The sequence below is a fragment of the Pyrus communis genome, chromosome 10, assembly GCF_041283825.1.
Source record: "Pyrus communis isolate YQ-2024b chromosome 10, ASM4128382v1, whole genome shotgun sequence".
In the NCBI taxonomy this organism is placed as follows: domain Eukaryota; kingdom Viridiplantae; phylum Streptophyta; class Magnoliopsida; order Rosales; family Rosaceae; genus Pyrus; species Pyrus communis.
In genome coordinates this window covers 26,920,001-26,936,788 of record NC_142574.1, presented here as the reverse complement: position 1 = coordinate 26,936,788, position 16,788 = coordinate 26,920,001, and the positions used below count along the sequence as shown (strand labels likewise).

The following is a 16,788-nucleotide window of genomic DNA, read 5'->3' as shown; positions in this document are numbered from 1 at the left end:
TTTAACAAAAGTTAACCCTATAATTGCTCAATACACTATCCAATAGTCTCTATTCTCTAATAATCAGTGATTTTATGTCCGTCAAATTCAAGACTTGTTGAACATATACGTCATAAAAACCAACAAGCTGCTAGAAGACCGTTTCTAATGTGAGAGGATATCTTAGCACGGTTAATTCTATGCATCCAATCATGCAGATGAATTTCCAACGAGGATGTAATTGCTAAGAATTATGTATGCCTTGAGAAACAAGTAACAGAATCCCATCCTTGACGAAATTCACGCATGGAAGAAAGGATGCAGGCACGAAGAGACGTAACAAATCTTTCTTCTGGGTTTAGTGACTTCACCATCACTGTATTGTCTTCAAACTTATAATTAACACTTTGGGTCAAAATCCCCAAAAACGAGCTTGAACTTCATGGGAACTATCACGGTTAACAATTGGGGACAAATTCCAGGCTCGTATTCCATGAGATACATTTTGGATTCAATTTTTTGCGCTAGTCAATCACACGATGTGGCCGAAAAAACGCTAAAATGCCTTTGTGAGTCTTTCCATTCTCCAATGGTGGACTGTGAAGCAATCAAGCTGGTGCTTTTAAAAAAAAAAAATTAATTCTCTAATAATCAGTGATTTTATGTCCGTCAAATTCAAGACTTGTTGAACATATACGTCATAAAAACCAACAAGCTGCTAGAAGACCGTTTCTAATGTGAGAGGATATCTTAGCACGGTTAATTCTATGCATCCAATCATGCAGATGAATTTCCAACGAGGATGTAATTGCTAAGAATTATGTATGCCTTTAGAAACAAGTAACAGAATCCCATCCTTGACGAAATTCACGCATGGAAGAAAGGATGCAGGCACGAAGAGACGTAACAAATCTTTCTTCTGGGTTTAGTGACTTCACCATCACTGTATTGTCTTCAAACTTATAATTAACACTTTGGGTCAAAATCCCCAAAAACGAGCTTGAACTTCATGGGAACTATCACGGTTAACAATTGGGGACAAATTCCAGGCTCGTATTCCATGAGATACATTTTGGATTCAATTTTTTGCGCTAGTCAATCACACGATGTGGCCGAAAAAACGCTAAAATGCCTTTGTGAGTCTTTCCATTCTCCAATGGTGGACTGTGAAGCCATCAAGCTGGTGCTTTTAAAAAGAAAATAATAATAAATTAATTTAAAAAAAAAAAATATTGAACTTCAAGGGCTTTTAACAGAAATTGGACATGCCGGATCACCCCCATATTATATCGGGTTTTTTCTCGGGTTGGTTTCGGGTCGCGAGGACACGCGAGGTAGAAAATCCAGGAAGGGTATATGTGTCATTTCACGAATAACCGCCATTATTCTGCTATAAAAGCTGATTTTTTCTTCCAGTCAGCTGCAAATCAACAATAACCGTTTTCAAGCAAGCACCTTTCTTCTTCTAACTGCCATGGATTCCGCTTCGCGCTCAATTCTCCGAGCTCAGCCCTTTTCTTCTACCGCCGCCATTTTCCTGTCAAGTAACAACACCACCGCTCGCTTCCTCGCCCTCCCGAAGAACAACCGCAACCCCAACTTGGTCCGTCCATTTTCCTCCACTTTCCCAAGAAACTCAACTTTTCCCGGAAAATGTCTGCACTTCGATCGGTTCGCCGCATTCAGCTCGCTCTCCGGCGCTAAGGACCAGAACCCATCTCAGGAACTGGCTGTTCTTCTCGAAGTTGACGGGTAGGACGATTTCTTTCCCCTTCTTAGTTCTTACTCCAAGCATTTCGATTAATTTGTTTTTTTTCTTTTCACATTTTCTTGCTTCTTTGATCTCGTTTTCGTGTTTTCATGGTTTCTTTGAAGCAATCTGTTGCTGCATTGTTCGAATTGGAGTTGGGTTTTCTCGGAAACTTTTTTTTTTTTTTTTAAAGATTCCCTTCGTTTCTTTCAGGGTTCTTATGGATGCTTATCAGTTGGGGAACTGCGAAAGCTTCAATGCAGGTGTGAAAATGCAGTAATTTAATCCTAATGTATTAAGTATTCTTGGTCAATTTGCATTTTGTGTGTTAATCTCACTGTATTATCTTGTGATATATTGGCAGCATTTAAGAAGGTTGGACTTGGCTATGAATATTGGACAGAGCCTCTTTACTTGGGCCTCCTAAGGTAGGAAATTAAAATTATGAGTAAAGATTCATGATTATTCATTTGGTTTCTTGTTCTTTAAGTTATTTATTTGGTTTCTTTTTCTATAAGTTATTTAGTAGGCTTGAAATCGTGATTCATGAGTTTGGTTCAGTCAAGTATGAGTCAATTGAATTACATATATGGTTTTCCCCATATATGCCTTACTTTTCGATGTGGAAAGTCACAAGATTGTGCCTTATTTTCCCCATATATGGTTTGGAAAAAAGTGTGTAAACATCAGGATTAAGGTTTTATCAATTTTAATACCTTAAATGCAGTTTATGTTAATCTTTCAGGACAAGTGCTGGTGATGAGGAAAAGATGCTGAATTTGTATTTTAATGCGGTGTGTTTACTCTTTTGTTGTCTTTGAAAAGTATGATTAGCATGAAGTAGCTCTTTGAAATTTTCCTTTGTTATGTATCCTTTTCTTCTGACTCTACTATAATCTATCTTTCAGATTGGTTGGCCTAGTTCATTGCAACCAAGTCAGGTGGATTTATTTGTGAAAAATGTTCTGCAAAAGAAGGTACGGTCTTATTCAGTGCTTAAGTTAGGCTTTGGGGATGCATCTCAACATTTATATCTGATCGTACCACGGAGATACAAGTCTAGACTTAGGTCCTTCGCACAAAAATTATTAGTATTTGATTAGGTTTGCTGCATGGATTAGTTTTGCTGGTTTGATTGGATTGTGATCAATGATTGTTTCAAAGCTTAATGTCCAGCATTGCATCGGAAAATAGGATATACACAAAAAGAAATGTTAGTCTTTGTTGCAGATATATTTTGATCATGTAGTTATGTATACTGAGGAACAAAAACAAGGAAGAATTTATAATTCCAGGGCTAATGAGGAATCTGCTTTCGGTTAATCACTATATTAAGAGAACTGTTTGTATATTTTTCCAGGGTAGGTGAGCTACGGAACCTTTTTATTTCCTCTTGAAGCTATCTATGAAAATAAATAGCTGCTTATCTGAGATATTTGCAAACTCATGTCACTTTTTACTTTGATAGCTTATTATTTTTATTTTTGGTAAAAATATCGCTTATCTTTTATATCTTACAATATAAGGTAAAAGTGTAATTAACACATTAATGAATGGGAGAGGAATTAATAAATATGTAATTAACATACGTAGAATGAAAGTAGCTAATATTAATCTGTTCTTGACAGAAAATTGCAATGGATGAGTTTCTGATGTCAGAAAGTTTGACTTTACGACCTGGAGTTGAAGAGTGAGTTTCTGATGACAGAAAATTTACTTGGATGATTACACAACCTTTTAGCTCTCAAATATACCGAGTCTAAATTTCTGCTTGATATTTTTACCTTCTTCAACCTTTTAGAAGTAATCAGTTGACTTTTTGTGGGATTTCATATGTGAATATTCTGTTTCTCCCTTGTTTCCAACAGTTAGACTCATTTTCTCCTTTCCATTTGCAGGTTTATTGATGATGCATACAAGGAAGGAATACCTGTTGTCGTACTGACAACATATAGTAAGAGTGAGAATCATATTGCCAGGTAAGTTTCCAGACAGTTACCTGGGTTTTGGAGACGTTAGAATGCGAGTTTCATTAGCTCTTTGTTTGCAAGTTACATTCAGTGATTAAGTACAAATAGACAGGAATGGGTTGAATACTTTCTACTGCTTTATAAAGTACTGTGATGCATTTCTGGTACTCCATTGATGGTAGAGGACGAAGCTAATATCTATTTCTTTTTGTTAATGTCAGATCAATTGTTGAAAAGCTTGGCGAGGAAAGAGTTTCAAAGCTAAAGATTGTCGATGATGACGAGGTGTTACAGAGTTTGTATAACCAACTGGTAAATGATACAGGATTCTCTTCTCGTATGGATGAGCAACAAGCTAAGGACGCAATAAAAGCAGGTAGACTCTTCATCTTCGTTAATTAGTCATGTATATGTTTTGTGATATACATTTTTCCAGTGCAGAAGGTTGGGTACTAAAGGGCTCTGTTATTGATTTCTGGGCCAGTTTCTGCTGATAAACAAAGGATTGCAAAGGAGGTTGCATTAATGCTAAAGCTGACTTTAGATATTAATACTTGCCGGTCTGAAAGGTTAGTATATTTCATTTCGTTTTATTGTTTGTTATTGTTAATTCGACACCTTCAGAATTGGTTTGTAACGTTTATGGGTTTTCTGATGTTCAGGGTTTAAGAGAAACGTGTGATTTTGTCACGTTTATGCTTACATTAGACTAGGAAGAGATTATATACCGTTTGTGAGGAAAATGCATGTATAGACCTTAAAGTGCAAGTTCTTCTCCTCCTTTTCTTGATCTCAGTCTTAGTCTTTCAGCGTCATATAACCTATTGTTTTCTGCCAGCTTAGAGTTATATACTTTTTGTGAGGTTATGCATGTCTTTCTCATACTTAAAGAGCGATTTCATAATATATTGTCTAATTGTTTTCTGCCAGCTTAGAGAAGATCATTCTTGCATTGCGAGCTGGGGCAGAAGTTGCTGGACTACCTGTATGCGATTGTGTTCTTATCTCAGGAAGCCAGTATGGTGTGGCTGGAGCTGAGCGAGTGGGCATGCCATGTGTTGTTTTAAGAAGCAGGTGAAGGCTTTTTCGCTCCATGTCGTTATTGAATCAAGTTTTGATTCAATGTGCTACTTTAAACACTTAATGTTTTTTCGTGTGTTCCTGTAGTTTGACGGCCAGAGCTGAGTTCCCTTGGGCAAATGCGATAATGGATGGGTTTGGAGGGGCAGACCTGACCATCCCTAAACTGCTCAACAAGAGATGGTCATGAAATCAAATCATGTTCCTCAACTGCGCAACAAGAGACGGTCATGAAATCAAATCATGTTCCTCTTTTTGCCAGACTATTAGCAGATTCATCTCCCGTAGAGGGTTCTTTCAAATCATGTTCCTCTTAAGTAAATTTTTCTTTCCATTGTGGATACGCCGGAAAGATTCATCTCCCGTAGAATTAGCAGAATTAGCAGAGCTGTAAATTTTTCTTTCCATTGTGTATATATTTTCTTCGGCTTAGAGCCGTTTTAGTTGGCTGCTTTGTAACACATTCAAGCCACAGTTTGCAACTTAATGCTTACCTTCAGCTTAATTGATCAAAAAACTTTGTGGGAGTCCGAAAATTGAGAGAGCCACATTTGTTGTTCCGTTATGTAGCTTTCACGACATGTTTTTGAGTCCTTGAAGAAACCTAATTTGGAGTTAATTCTCAATAAGAAAATATACTCTAAGAAAATTAAACACGCTAAATTAATAATACATGCATTTTGCCAACTTCTTCGATCAGTTTCTTCCAGTAAACAAGAAAATAGAATTTCTTCACCATAATTTGGTTTTTTCAGGATTCCCTTGCATTTTTAGTAAAGATTGGTTTCAATCATTTTAAAGCAGTTCCAAACGAGCCCCCTAAGTTCTCAATGATTATAGCCTGTGAATTGCTATCGGAACAGAAGAGAAGACGCTTCTTGCGCCATTGTCTACTCTTCCTTTTTGCTCCACCACATTTCTGGCAAAGTTGTCCAAATCTTTCACCATTGCGTTAAATGCTTTCTGGTTCAACTCTAAACTAACCTTTATAGTTGATAACCTTGATATTGCATTTTCAGTCTCAAGCTTAAAGGGTGGGGTGATTTTTCGGCTAAATCACACAATGACCGAGCCATAATAAATTGATGCCGAATTCATCATCCATAAAAGTTCAGCCCAGGAATTATTACTTATAAATGGAGAGAAAATATCATTATACAGTAGTACTTAGCACCTTCAAATAAGCAACTTAAGTGATAATGCATGTCACTTGTACTCACTATTCTAAAAATTCCCACCTAAAGCCATCTAGGTCCCTCCTACGCACTAGGTGGCTAGCCATTGCCCCAGTTAATGCCTAGACATTTGAAAATTAAGAAATGACGGCTAGACCTGTTGAGGTGCCCGCCTAGACCTCCTAGACACCCGTCTTAACCCAGCCAAACCCGTCTAGGCACCTGCCTAGGTTGTGACTCACTTAGACAGAAAATAGATAACTCTCATTTTGCATTTTATTTTTTTTCAATAAATTGGAAGAAATTTGTTGAATACTTAAATAAACACTCATTATATGCTTGTTCCCCCATATGTTCTCATTATATTCCAATACTTCATAATATATATATCATTCTATTTTGAAGTTTATGATGAAATTATATATATTTTAAATATAAACAAACACTTATTTACACAAAATATAATAGATTTGCTTAAATCCACCTAGCTGCCTAGGCGCTAGGCCCCAGTTCGATGCCCGACTAGCGCCTAACACCTTTTAGAACCTTGCTTGTACTACGGTCTCGTAGTATTTTTCTTCACTTGTAATAATACATAATTAGCAAATAATTTATTTAAGAGGAAATTATCAAGAAAAATTACACCTTAATAATTATATGTTGAGACAACACTTTTTAAACAGTACAAAGAGAGACAAAAGTTAATACATGTGGAAGATGACATTATTGGGTTTTTTTTTTCTCGTAAGTTACAAAAATATCCTATATAGTGATAAAGGTTTTTAACACTTCTATCTCCTTCATTTGTTACTCCGTTCTCGCTTTCTCTCATAGCCGCTACTACCGTCGATCGCATCCCTCATGGCCTGCTCGTTATCAGGTAAGGAATCCAATTAAGGTGTTTAATTTGTTTATCCTTTACACTCTCGGTGGATGGTAGATGAAAGTGCACTCCGTGTCATTCCACAGTGACCAAACCAAGCCGGCCAGCAGCGACCAATAGCTTGGAGAATATGACCCTACAGTCAACCAGTTCTCTCCACACAGTTACACACACACACATACATGTACGTAGGGGTAGGGGTCCTAATAGTCGGTGTTCTTGGTCCTCATCAACCTACCTTTCAATGCAGCAAACACTGGCTGTATATAATATTTGATGTTTTTTGTCTATGATATAGAGACCAGCTAAATTCAAAAAGTACATCAACAAGCTTGTTGACAGCTTTTGATGAAACATAATTTCATGGCCCTGCATGCATAGTTTCAAACATATATATATTTGATAAACCTTCCCTACCATTGTATGTTGTGGATTGTAATTGACGACTTTATAAGATTCCAACGAGTTATTATTATTTTAAAACAATTTTTTGATCAATTGTAAGAACTTTAAATTGATTCTATAAAAATGGTCGATAACTGATTGAACTGATTCTGCAAAAATGATCGATGACATTGACGGGTTGAATAGATTCTAATAATAAAAGGATACAAACTGATTTTGCAAAAATATATGGTTGATGACGGGTTGAACTGATTCTGAAAAAATGATTGAGAACTAATTGAACTGATTCTGCAAAAATGGTCGATGACTGGTTGAACTAATTTTAATAATAAAATGATACAAACTGATTTGGCATATAGTTTCAAAACTATTTGCATATAGTTTCAAAACTGATTTTGCAGAAATAATCAAGGATGGGTTGAGCTTATGACACATTAATTTTGTTGGAGTTGTGACGGTCGAGTTCTATTAACAACCTTGAAGCCTTAGGGGTATGAATGATATTTTAAAACATTATTTCCATTTTTTTGGGCTAGGCTTTAGTTGTTTTTATATTGTTGTCTCTCCTTAACATGTTTAAAAACTAATGTAGTTCATTGAAATATAATGAAAGTTGTTGTCAGTTCTATGCTCTCTTAATATATTAATATAAAAAATTATATTGGTATCTTTGATTTTTAAACCGTATTGGAAAAGGATTATATTAAATCGTAGATAATTATTGTTAAATTGTAGAAAGTATTGTGAAAATATATTGTATTTAACTACGGGTTTTTTTTTTTTTTTTTTGACAATTATCTCTCCAAAGGGGAGAGGATAATCAAAATGCTTTAGATTATAGGAAATTTGGTTCAATGTTGTGCATTTTTTGGCGTGAGATTTTAAGAAATATGGATAGTGGGAGGTTATGTAATTTTGGTACCAAAAAAACAATGATTAATTCTAATACATGTGGCCCCAAACTTATAAAAAGAAGAGTTTAATCAAATCTCTAAAAGACATAAATGTTTAGTTTAGGAAATTTAAAACCGAAGAACGTCCCTTTATTTAATAATTCTACATATTGAAACACACAAAACTGACAAAATTTGAGTTTAGTCTCTAATAGAAGTTAACTCTATCATTGCTCATACACTATCTAATAGTCTCTAATAAAGGTTAATTAATCAATGATTTTGTCACATCCTAGTCTGGGCCTCCACCACATCCCAGGCTCGACTCCGTCATAGCACGATATTGTCCACTTTGGGCCCCGACCACGCCCTCACGGTTTTGTTTTTTTGGGAACTCACGCGAGCAGAACTTCCCAATGGGTCACCCATCTTGGGAATGCTCTCGCGCGCTATTCACTTAACTTCGGAGTTTCTACGGAACCCGAAGTCAATGAGCTCCCAAAATGCCTCGTGCTAGGTAGAGATGAGAATATACATATAAGGCTTACAAGATCCTCATCCCTGGGCGATGTGGGATCTTACAATCCACCCCCTTAGGGACCCAACGTCCTCATTAGCACACTCGCACTGAACGACAAAGTGGCTTTGATATCAAACTGTCATATCCCGACCTGGGCCCCCACCACATCCCAGGCTCAATCCGCCATAGCACGATATTGTCCGCTCTGGGCCCCAACCACGCCCTCACGGTTTTGTTTTTTTAGGAACTCACGCGAGCAGAACTTCCCAATGGGTCACCCATCCTGGGAATGCTCTCGCACGCTACTCGCTTCCGAAGCCAGTGAGCTCTCAAAAGGCCTCGTGCTAGGTAGAGATGAGAATATACATATAAAGCTTACAGAATCATCATCCATGGGCGATGTGAGATCTTACAGATTTGATACCCTTCAAACTCATGACCTATTGGACTTTAAATGTCACACAAAACCAACAAGTTACTAGAACATATGTCCAATGGGTTTTGACTCTATTATATATGTGCGACTCACATGTATTAAATAGTGTAGTGCTACCTTGAAGCATTTCCACAATGCTTGAAAATTTCCAATTACTATGTTGTACGGCAAACTGAAAGGATAAACTTTTCAACGATGCATCCAATCATACAAATAAATTGCTAAGAAATTTGTATGCCTTGAGAAACAAGTAACAGAATCACATCCATAATGAAATTCATGCATGGAAGAAATAATAATGGAGGCATGAAGAGAGACAACAAATCTTACTTCTTGGTTCAGTGACTTCACCATAACTGTATTGTCGTCAAATTTATTAATTAACATTTGGGTCAAAAACCCCAAAAACGAGCTTCAACTTATGGGAACTATCACTGGTACAATTGGGGACAAATTTCAAGCTCATATTCAACAAGTACATTTTGGATTCGATTTGTAGTGCTAGTCAATCACACGATGGTGGCCAGAGGAACGCTGAAATGCATATGTGAGTTTTTCTGTTCCCAAAGTGGACTGCTGTGGTGAAGCCACTCAGGTGGTGCTTTAAAAAAAAAAAAATTAGAGAAAAAGAAAAAACTTGAACTTCAAGGGCTTTTAACAGAAATTGGACATGCCGATTCACCCCTAAATTATATCGGTTTTTTTTCTCGGGTTGGTTTCGGGTCGTAAGGACACGCGGGACAGAATATCAAGGAGGGGTGTAAGTGTCATTTCATCAAGAACCGCCATTATTCTTCTATAAAAGCTGGTATTTTCTTCCACAGTCAGTTGTAAATCAACAATAACCGTTTTCAAGCAACCACCTTTCTTCTTCCAACTGCCATGGATTCCGCTTCGTGCTCATTTCTCCGAGCTCAGCCCTTTTCTTCTGCCGCCGCCATTTTCCCGCCAAGTAACAACAACACTGCCCGCTTCTTCGCCCTCCCGAAGAACAACCGCAACCCCAACTTGGTCCCTCTATTTTCCTCCACTTTCCCAAGAAACCCAAATTTTCCCGGAAAATGTCTGCACTTCAATCGGTTGTCCGCTTTCAGCTCTCTCTGCGGCGCTCAGGACCAGAACCCATCTCAGGAGCTCGCTGTTCTTCTCGAAGTCGACGGGTAGGACGATTTCTTTCCCCTTCTAACTCCAAGCATTTCTACTAATTTTTGTTTTTTTTTTCACATTTTCTTGCTTCTTTGATTTCTTTTTCATGTTTTAGTGGTTTCCTTGAAGCTTTTTATTGTTGCATTGTTCGAATTGGACTTGAGTTTTCTCGGAGACCTTGTTCTTGATGATTCCCTTTGTTTCTTTCAGGGTTCTTATGGACGCTTATCTGTTGGGGAACCGCCAAAGCTTCAATGCAGGTGTGAAAATGCAGTAATTTAATCCTAATGTATTAAATTTTCTTATTAACTTGCGTTTTATGTGTTAATCTCACTCTGTTATCTTGTGATATATTGGCAGCATTTAAGAAGCTCGGACATCACTGTACAAATTGGACAGAGCCTGTTTACTTGGACCTCCTAAGGTAGGATATTAAAATTATGAGTAAAGATTCATGAATTTAGACTATTTATATGGTTTATTGTTCTTTTAAGTTTTTTATTTGGTTTCTTGTTCTTTTAAGTTTTTTATTTGGTTTCTTGTTCTTTAAGTTATTTCGTAGGCTTGAAATCATGATTCATGACTTTGCTTCAATCTAGCATGAGTCAATTGAATAACATTTCCGAGTGTGTATCTGGGTCGTAAGAATTTTTCGATATGGATAGTCACAAGATTCTGACCCAGATTACTTGTTCCCTTTACAGTCATGATTTGCCTTATTTTCCAAAGGTTCTTAAATGCAGTCTATGTTAATATTTCAGGAAGAGTGGTGGTGATGAGGAAAAGATGGTGAATTTGTATTTTAATCAGGTGTGTTACTCTTTGTTGTCTTTGAAACTTTCCTTTGTTATGTATCTTTTTCTTCTGAATCTACTATAATCTGTCTTGCAGATCGGTTGGCCTAGTTCATTGCCGACAGCTGAGAAGGAGTCATTTGTGAAAAATGTCCTGCAAAAGAAGGTACAGTCTTGCAGATCGGTTTTAGAGATGCATCTCAACATTTTTAATATTTAATTACTTTTACTTTGCTACATGGATTAGTTTTGCTGGTTTGGTAGGATTGTTTCAAAGCTTAATGTGCAGCATTGCATCGAAAAGTAGGATATACACAAAAGGAAATGTTAGTTTTTGAATCAATATAGTTATGTGTTACACAAAAGGAATAAAAATAAGGAGGAATTTATAATTCCAAGTCTAATGAGGAATCTGTTTTCAGTTAATCACTATATTTTTCCAGGGTAGGTGAGGGCTGATTTAAAACCAACAGAAGCTTTTTATTATTTTTCCCTTGAAAATTTATCATTTTTACACAAAAGAAACAGCTGCAAACTCATTACAGAAAACTTTTAGCTAATATTAATTTGTTTTTTACTATTAGCTACACATTAATGAATGGGATGATTACAGACTTTTAGCTAATATTAATTTGTTTTTGACAGAAAATTGCAATGGATGAGTTTCTGATGTCAGAAAGTTTGACTTTACGACCTGGAGTTGAAGAGTGAGTTTTTGATCTGATTACAGAAAACTTACTTGGATGATTACACAATCTTTTAGCTCTCAAATATACCTTTTTCAAATATACCTGGAGCTGAAGTGTTGACCAAAACCATGTCAAAACCTCTTTATCAGTACTCATTTAGTCATTCTTGGCTTCAGCTATACTTTTCTACCAACATTTGGAAATTTTGCCAAATAACAACCGGACTAGAATTACAGATCCATGGACAAACAAAAACAACCGGACTAGAATTAATCAGTTGACTTTTAGTGGGATTTCATATGCATGTCAGTGGCATGTCTAGTTGCACAGTTAGACTCATTTTCTCCTTTCCATTTGCAGGTTTATTGATGATGCATACAAGGAAGGAGTACCTGTTGTCGTACTGACAACCTATAGTAAGAGTGGGAATCAAATTGCTAGGTAATAACATACATTTTTATTTTGTTAAGTTTCCAGGCGGTTACCAACAATGGTAATAACATATCTATTTCTTTTTGATGAATACTTTCTACTGCTTCATAAAATACTGTGGTGCATTGTTCTATTCTGATTTAAAAAATCTCATTTCTGGTACCCCATCAATGGTAGAGGACTAAGCTAATGTCTATTTCTTTTTGTAAATGTCAGATCAGTTGTTGAAAAGCTTGGCGAGGAAAGAGTTTCGAAGCTAAAGATTGTCGGAGATAAGGAGGTGTTACAGAGTTTGTTTAACCAACTAGTAAATGATATAGCATTATCTTCTGGTATGGATGGGCAACTATCTAAGGAGGCAATAAAAGCAGGTAGACTCTTCATCTTCGTTAATTAGTCATGTATATGTTTTGAGATATACATTTTTCCAGTACAGAAGGTTGGGTACTAAAGGGCTCTGTTATTGATTTCTGGGCCAGTTTCTGCTGAGAAAGAAAGGATTTTTAAGGAGCTTGCATTATTGCTAAAGCTGATTTTAGATATTGATACTCGCCCACCTGAAAGGTTAGCATATTTCATTTCGCTTTATTGTTTGTTATTGTTAATTCGGCACCTTCAGAATTGATTCTGCTTACATTAAACTAGGAAGAGATTATGTACCAATTTGTCCCGTTTGTGAGGTTACGCATGTATGATTCAGCACTCAACTTAAAGAGCGATTTCATATATCTAATATTTAATCCTTTGCTGTTATGGTTGGCAAATTCTTCTGCAAGTTCCTCTCCTTCTTTTCTTAGCTGTGGCATTGACTTTTCTTGATCTCAAACATTAGTATTTCAGCGTCATATAGCCCATTCTTTCTCACACTCTATGACCGAGTAGTGTAATATATTTTCTAACTGACTTTCTTGTTTGCTTTGGCGTGTTAATTGTTTTCTGCCAGCTTAGAGAAGATCATTGTTGCATTGCAAGCCGGGGCAGAAGTTGCTGGACTACCTGTATGCGATTGTGTTCTTATTGCAGGAAGCCAGTCTGGTGTGGCTGGAGCTGAGCGAGTGGGCATGCCATGTGTTGTTTTAAGAAGCAGGTGAAGGCTTTTTTGAGTTGCTTGGAACTTTAAATCCTTGTTTACAACTTTAAATCCTTGTTATTGAATCAAGTTTTTTCATGTATTCCTGTAGTTTGACGGCTAGAGCTGAGTTCCCTTCGGCAAATGCGATAATGGATGGGTTTGGAGGAGCAGAGCTGACCATCCCTAAACTGCGCAACAAGAGACGGTCATGAAATCAAATCATGTTCCTAAACTGCGCAACAAGAGATGGTCATGAAGTCAAATCATGTTCCTCTTTTTGCCAGACAATTAACTGAGCTGTAAATTTTTCTTTCCATTTGTTGATATGTCGGAAGATTCATCTCCCGTAGAGGGATCTTACAAAGTTAGAACAGAATTAGAGCCGTTAATCTCGATACTCTATAATTGCTTCAGCTTGGAGCTGTTTTAGTTGCCTTGTAATTTTTTTAAGCCACAGTTTGCAATATAAAAGCTGATCCCTTATAAAATGTACATCGTCAGAAGTAGCTTTCACGACATTGTTGGCGAGTCGTTTCTTTGAACATGACCCATAATTGTTGGCACTGTACAGAATTAGAGTGCTAAACAGAATTAGAGCTGTTTTTAGTTGGCTGCTTTGTAACATTTTTAAGCCACAGTTAGCAATAGAAGAGTATGAAGTCAACTTTTATAATCTAATGTTTTCTATTCTTGCACAACTAATATTGGGGAAGACGGATTCGAACTCAAGTGAACGAGAGAATGCTCTTAACCAATTTAGCTACAAGCCAAACAAATTAAGGTACTAACAAGAAACATGATTGGACATGGAACAAAAATATCGTGTACAAGATATACAATTGAACATTAAACTACTAATTCTAACTGATTCCAAAAAATCAAATCTAGTATTGATAAATAGATAAAGACTTGTGGGAGTCCGAAAATTGAGAGAGCCACATTAGCCACAATCCGAAAATTGGGATAATGGATGGATTTGGAGGAGCAGACCTGACCATCAAATCATGTTCCTCTTTTTGCGCCAGACTATTAACAGAGCTGTAAATTGTTCTTTCCGTAGAGCTGGTAATATTTTCTTCAGATTGGAGCTGGTATTATTTTCTTCAGATTGGATCTTACAAAGTTAGAACAGAATTAGAGCTGGTAATATTTTCTTCAGATTGGAGCTGTTTTAGTTTCCTTGTAATTTTTTTAAGCCACAGTTTGCAATATAAGAGCTGATCCTGTATAAATATGCATCGTCTCAAGTAGCTTTCACAACGTGTTCCTGAGTCTTTTCTTTGGACAAGTCCCATTATTGTTGGCACTGTACCGGTATGATTAGGGTATTTTAAACTGCTAAACAGAATTAGAGCTGTTTATAGTTGGCTGCCTTGTAACATTTTTAAGCCACAGTTAGCAATAGAAGAGTATGAAGTCAACTTTTATAATCTAATGTGTACCCTCAACTAGGAGCAAACTTTTCTATTCTTGCACAACTAATATTGGGGAAGACGGATTTGAACTTGAGTGAACAGGAGAATGCTCTTAACCAATTTAGCTACAAGCCAGACAAATTTGTAAAGTCTCTGTGAATTTGTATAAATACCATATACTGAGATCAATGAAAGCATTAGAAGCTTATCAGCCCATGAAAGCATTAGAAGCCATGTAAAGTCTCTGTGAATTTGTATAAATACCATATACTGAGATCAATGGAAATGGATTCATTCAACCAAAAACCTGTGTGTACTTTATGTTCCGCAGCACTTAATCTTTTATGGTATCTCAGAGCCCTTGACTCATCGTCCACTTTTTTTCTACCAATACTCCCCATTCCACAGATTCTTCCACCCTCCCCAATGTTTCCCACGCCATCACTCTCAAACTTGATACCAACAACTACCTCCGAATGGCTTGCTCAGATTGTACCCGTCCTCAAGAGTCGTCGTCTGATGCATTTTATTGATGGCTCCTCCGAATGCCCTGCCCACTTTCTCAAGGATGATGCTGGAAAACTCACCACCAATGTTAATCCTGATTATGAGGATTGGATTCAAAAACATCAATTGGTCCTTTCTTGGATCAATGGGTCTCTTGGCCTACAGGCTCTCTCTGTAACATCTCGTTACCAATCTGCTCGTGATGTCTGGGTTGCTTTGCAACACCGATATGCATCTTTCAAACCAAGCGTGGTGATTCCTCCATTGCTGACTATCTTGTTGTTGTGATCATGTCCAATGTTGGACCCAAGTTCGAAACCACCGTTGCTGCTGCCCAAGCTCGTGAAAACCCAGTTTTTTATGTTGATTTGGAAGCCCTACTCCTCTCTGCTGAGTTGCGTCTTGCCAATCCGACTCCTCATGTTGATCACTCCGTTCAAGCTATGGCGGCCTCCCGGAATCGCAATTCCTTTCGCGGGGGTGGTCGGTCCTTCTCTGTTCGCAATAATGGTCGCTCTTCTCGCGGGGGTGGCTCCTATAGAGGCAATTCTAATACCTCTGGGAATTTTCATCGTGGTGAACGCAGTGGTGGTTTCTATCGAGGTCTAATTCCTTTGGTAATTCTAATCGTGGTCAACTAGCTGCAGGTCTTTTAGGGCCCGCCCCAAATCAGCACAATGGTTCATCTTCTTCAACCTTTAGTGAGTCATGCATAAAGTGTCAAATTTGTGGTAGTCTTAGGCACCCTGCCATTGATTGTTATGACCGTATGAACTTGGCGTATGAAGGGCGTATTCCGTCTAAGCGCCTCACTGCCATGGTGGCTCAATCTGCTCAAACCGACAAACCTTGGCTTCTAGATTCCGGTGCTAACTCTCACATCACCAATGACTTGGGCAAACTCATTCTTACCCGAGATTATCATGGCAATGATATCGTCGGTGGTGTGTGTGACATCCCACATCGTCCAGGGGAGTGATCTTTATATGTATATTCTCATCCCTAACTAGCACGAGGCCTTTTGGGAGCTCACTGGCTTCGGATTCCATGGGAACTCTGAAGTTAAGCGAGTAGCGCGCAAGAGCACTCCCAGGATGGGTGACCCATTGGGAAGTTCTTATGTGAGTTCCCAGAAACAAAACCGTGAGGGCATGGTCGGGGCCCAAAGCGGACAATATCGTGCTACGATGGTGGAGCGGGCCTGGGAAGTGGTCTCGCCCGGGCCAGGATGTAACAATTTGGTATCAGAGCCTAACTCTGGCCGCATATGTACCGACAAGGACGTCGGCCCCTAAGGGGGGTGGATTGTGACATCCCACATCGCCCAGGGGAGTGATCCTTATATGTATATTCTCATCTCTACCTAGCACGAGGCCTTTTGGGAGCTCATTGGCTTCGGGTTCCATCAAAACTCCGAAGTTAAGCGAGTAGCGCGCGAGAGCATTCCCATGATGGGTGACCCACTGAGAAGTTCTTGTGTGAGTTCCTAAAAACAAAACCGTGAAGGTGTGCTGGGGCCCAAAGCGGACAATATCGTGCTACGGTGGAATCAGGCTTGGGATGTGGTGGACCCTGGGCCAGGATGTTACAATTTGATATCAAAGCCTAACCCTGGCAGTGGTGTGCCGACGAAGACGTCGAG

General features: G+C 38.0%; 3 protein-coding genes across 4 annotated transcripts in view; all 3 read left to right on the top strand.

The window, feature by feature from the left end:
- The first annotated feature begins 1,407 nt into the window (after positions 1-1,407).
- LOC137729491 (CBBY-like protein) lies at positions 1,408-5,336 on the top strand. The gene is made up of 12 exons (XM_068468452.2): positions 1,408-1,731; positions 1,943-1,992; positions 2,094-2,157; positions 2,475-2,523; positions 2,638-2,706; positions 3,358-3,419; positions 3,628-3,708; positions 3,921-4,075; positions 4,184-4,268; positions 4,630-4,773; positions 4,867-5,096; positions 5,154-5,336. Exons 1-11 carry the CDS (start codon positions 1,454-1,456, stop codon positions 4,967-4,969), a joined length of 1,140 nt encoding a protein of 379 aa, XP_068324553.2. The 5' UTR covers positions 1,408-1,453; the 3' UTR covers positions 4,970-5,096; positions 5,154-5,336.
- A 4,591-nt stretch (positions 5,337-9,927) lies between these two features.
- LOC137729490 (CBBY-like protein) lies at positions 9,928-13,742 on the top strand. Of its 2 annotated transcripts, XM_088678813.1 has the most exons (12): positions 9,928-10,251; positions 10,448-10,497; positions 10,598-10,661; positions 10,999-11,047; positions 11,129-11,197; positions 11,677-11,738; positions 12,081-12,161; positions 12,369-12,523; positions 12,632-12,716; positions 13,096-13,239; positions 13,334-13,429; positions 13,471-13,742. In XM_088678813.1, the coding sequence occupies exons 1-12, from the start codon at positions 9,974-9,976 to the stop codon at positions 13,478-13,480; spliced, it is 1,143 nt and encodes a 380-aa protein (XP_088534939.1). In that variant the 5' UTR covers positions 9,928-9,973; the 3' UTR covers positions 13,481-13,742. The 2 variants fall into 2 exon arrangements, with proteins under 2 accessions (XP_088534939.1, XP_088534940.1); XM_088678814.1 differs by having other exon boundaries at positions 13,334-13,637.
- A 1,694-nt stretch (positions 13,743-15,436) lies between these two features.
- Positions 15,437-16,788, top strand: part of LOC148693800 (uncharacterized) — a 1,948-nt gene continuing 596 nt past the window's right edge. The window contains exons 1-2 of the mRNA XM_088678115.1: positions 15,437-15,763; positions 15,865-16,090. Of these exons, the coding sequence (XP_088534241.1) occupies positions 15,437-15,763; positions 15,865-16,090 (553 nt within the window). The remainder of the gene's footprint in view (positions 15,764-15,864; positions 16,091-16,788) is intronic.

What these genes read in the sequence shown, in the direction of transcription:
- LOC137729491 (XM_068468452.2), top strand. Translation starts at nt 1,454, where the DNA reads ATGGATTCCGCTTCGCGCTCAATTCTCCGAGCTCAGCCCTTTTCTTCT. An exon ending in CTGCGAAAGCTTCAATGCAG is followed by an intron (nt 1,993 to 2,093) that starts GTGTGAAAATGC and finishes ATATATTGGCAG; the next exon opens with CATTTAAGAAGGTTGGACTT. An exon ending in TGTGTTGTTTTAAGAAGCAG is followed by an intron (nt 4,774 to 4,866) that starts GTGAAGGCTTTT and finishes GTGTTCCTGTAG; the next exon opens with TTTGACGGCCAGAGCTGAGT.
- LOC137729490 (XM_088678813.1), top strand. Translation starts at nt 9,974, where the DNA reads ATGGATTCCGCTTCGTGCTCATTTCTCCGAGCTCAGCCCTTTTCTTCT. An exon ending in CCGCCAAAGCTTCAATGCAG is followed by an intron (nt 10,498 to 10,597) that starts GTGTGAAAATGC and finishes ATATATTGGCAG; the next exon opens with CATTTAAGAAGCTCGGACAT. An exon ending in AAAATGTCCTGCAAAAGAAG is followed by an intron (nt 11,198 to 11,676) that starts GTACAGTCTTGC and finishes TGTTTTTGACAG; the next exon opens with AAAATTGCAATGGATGAGTT.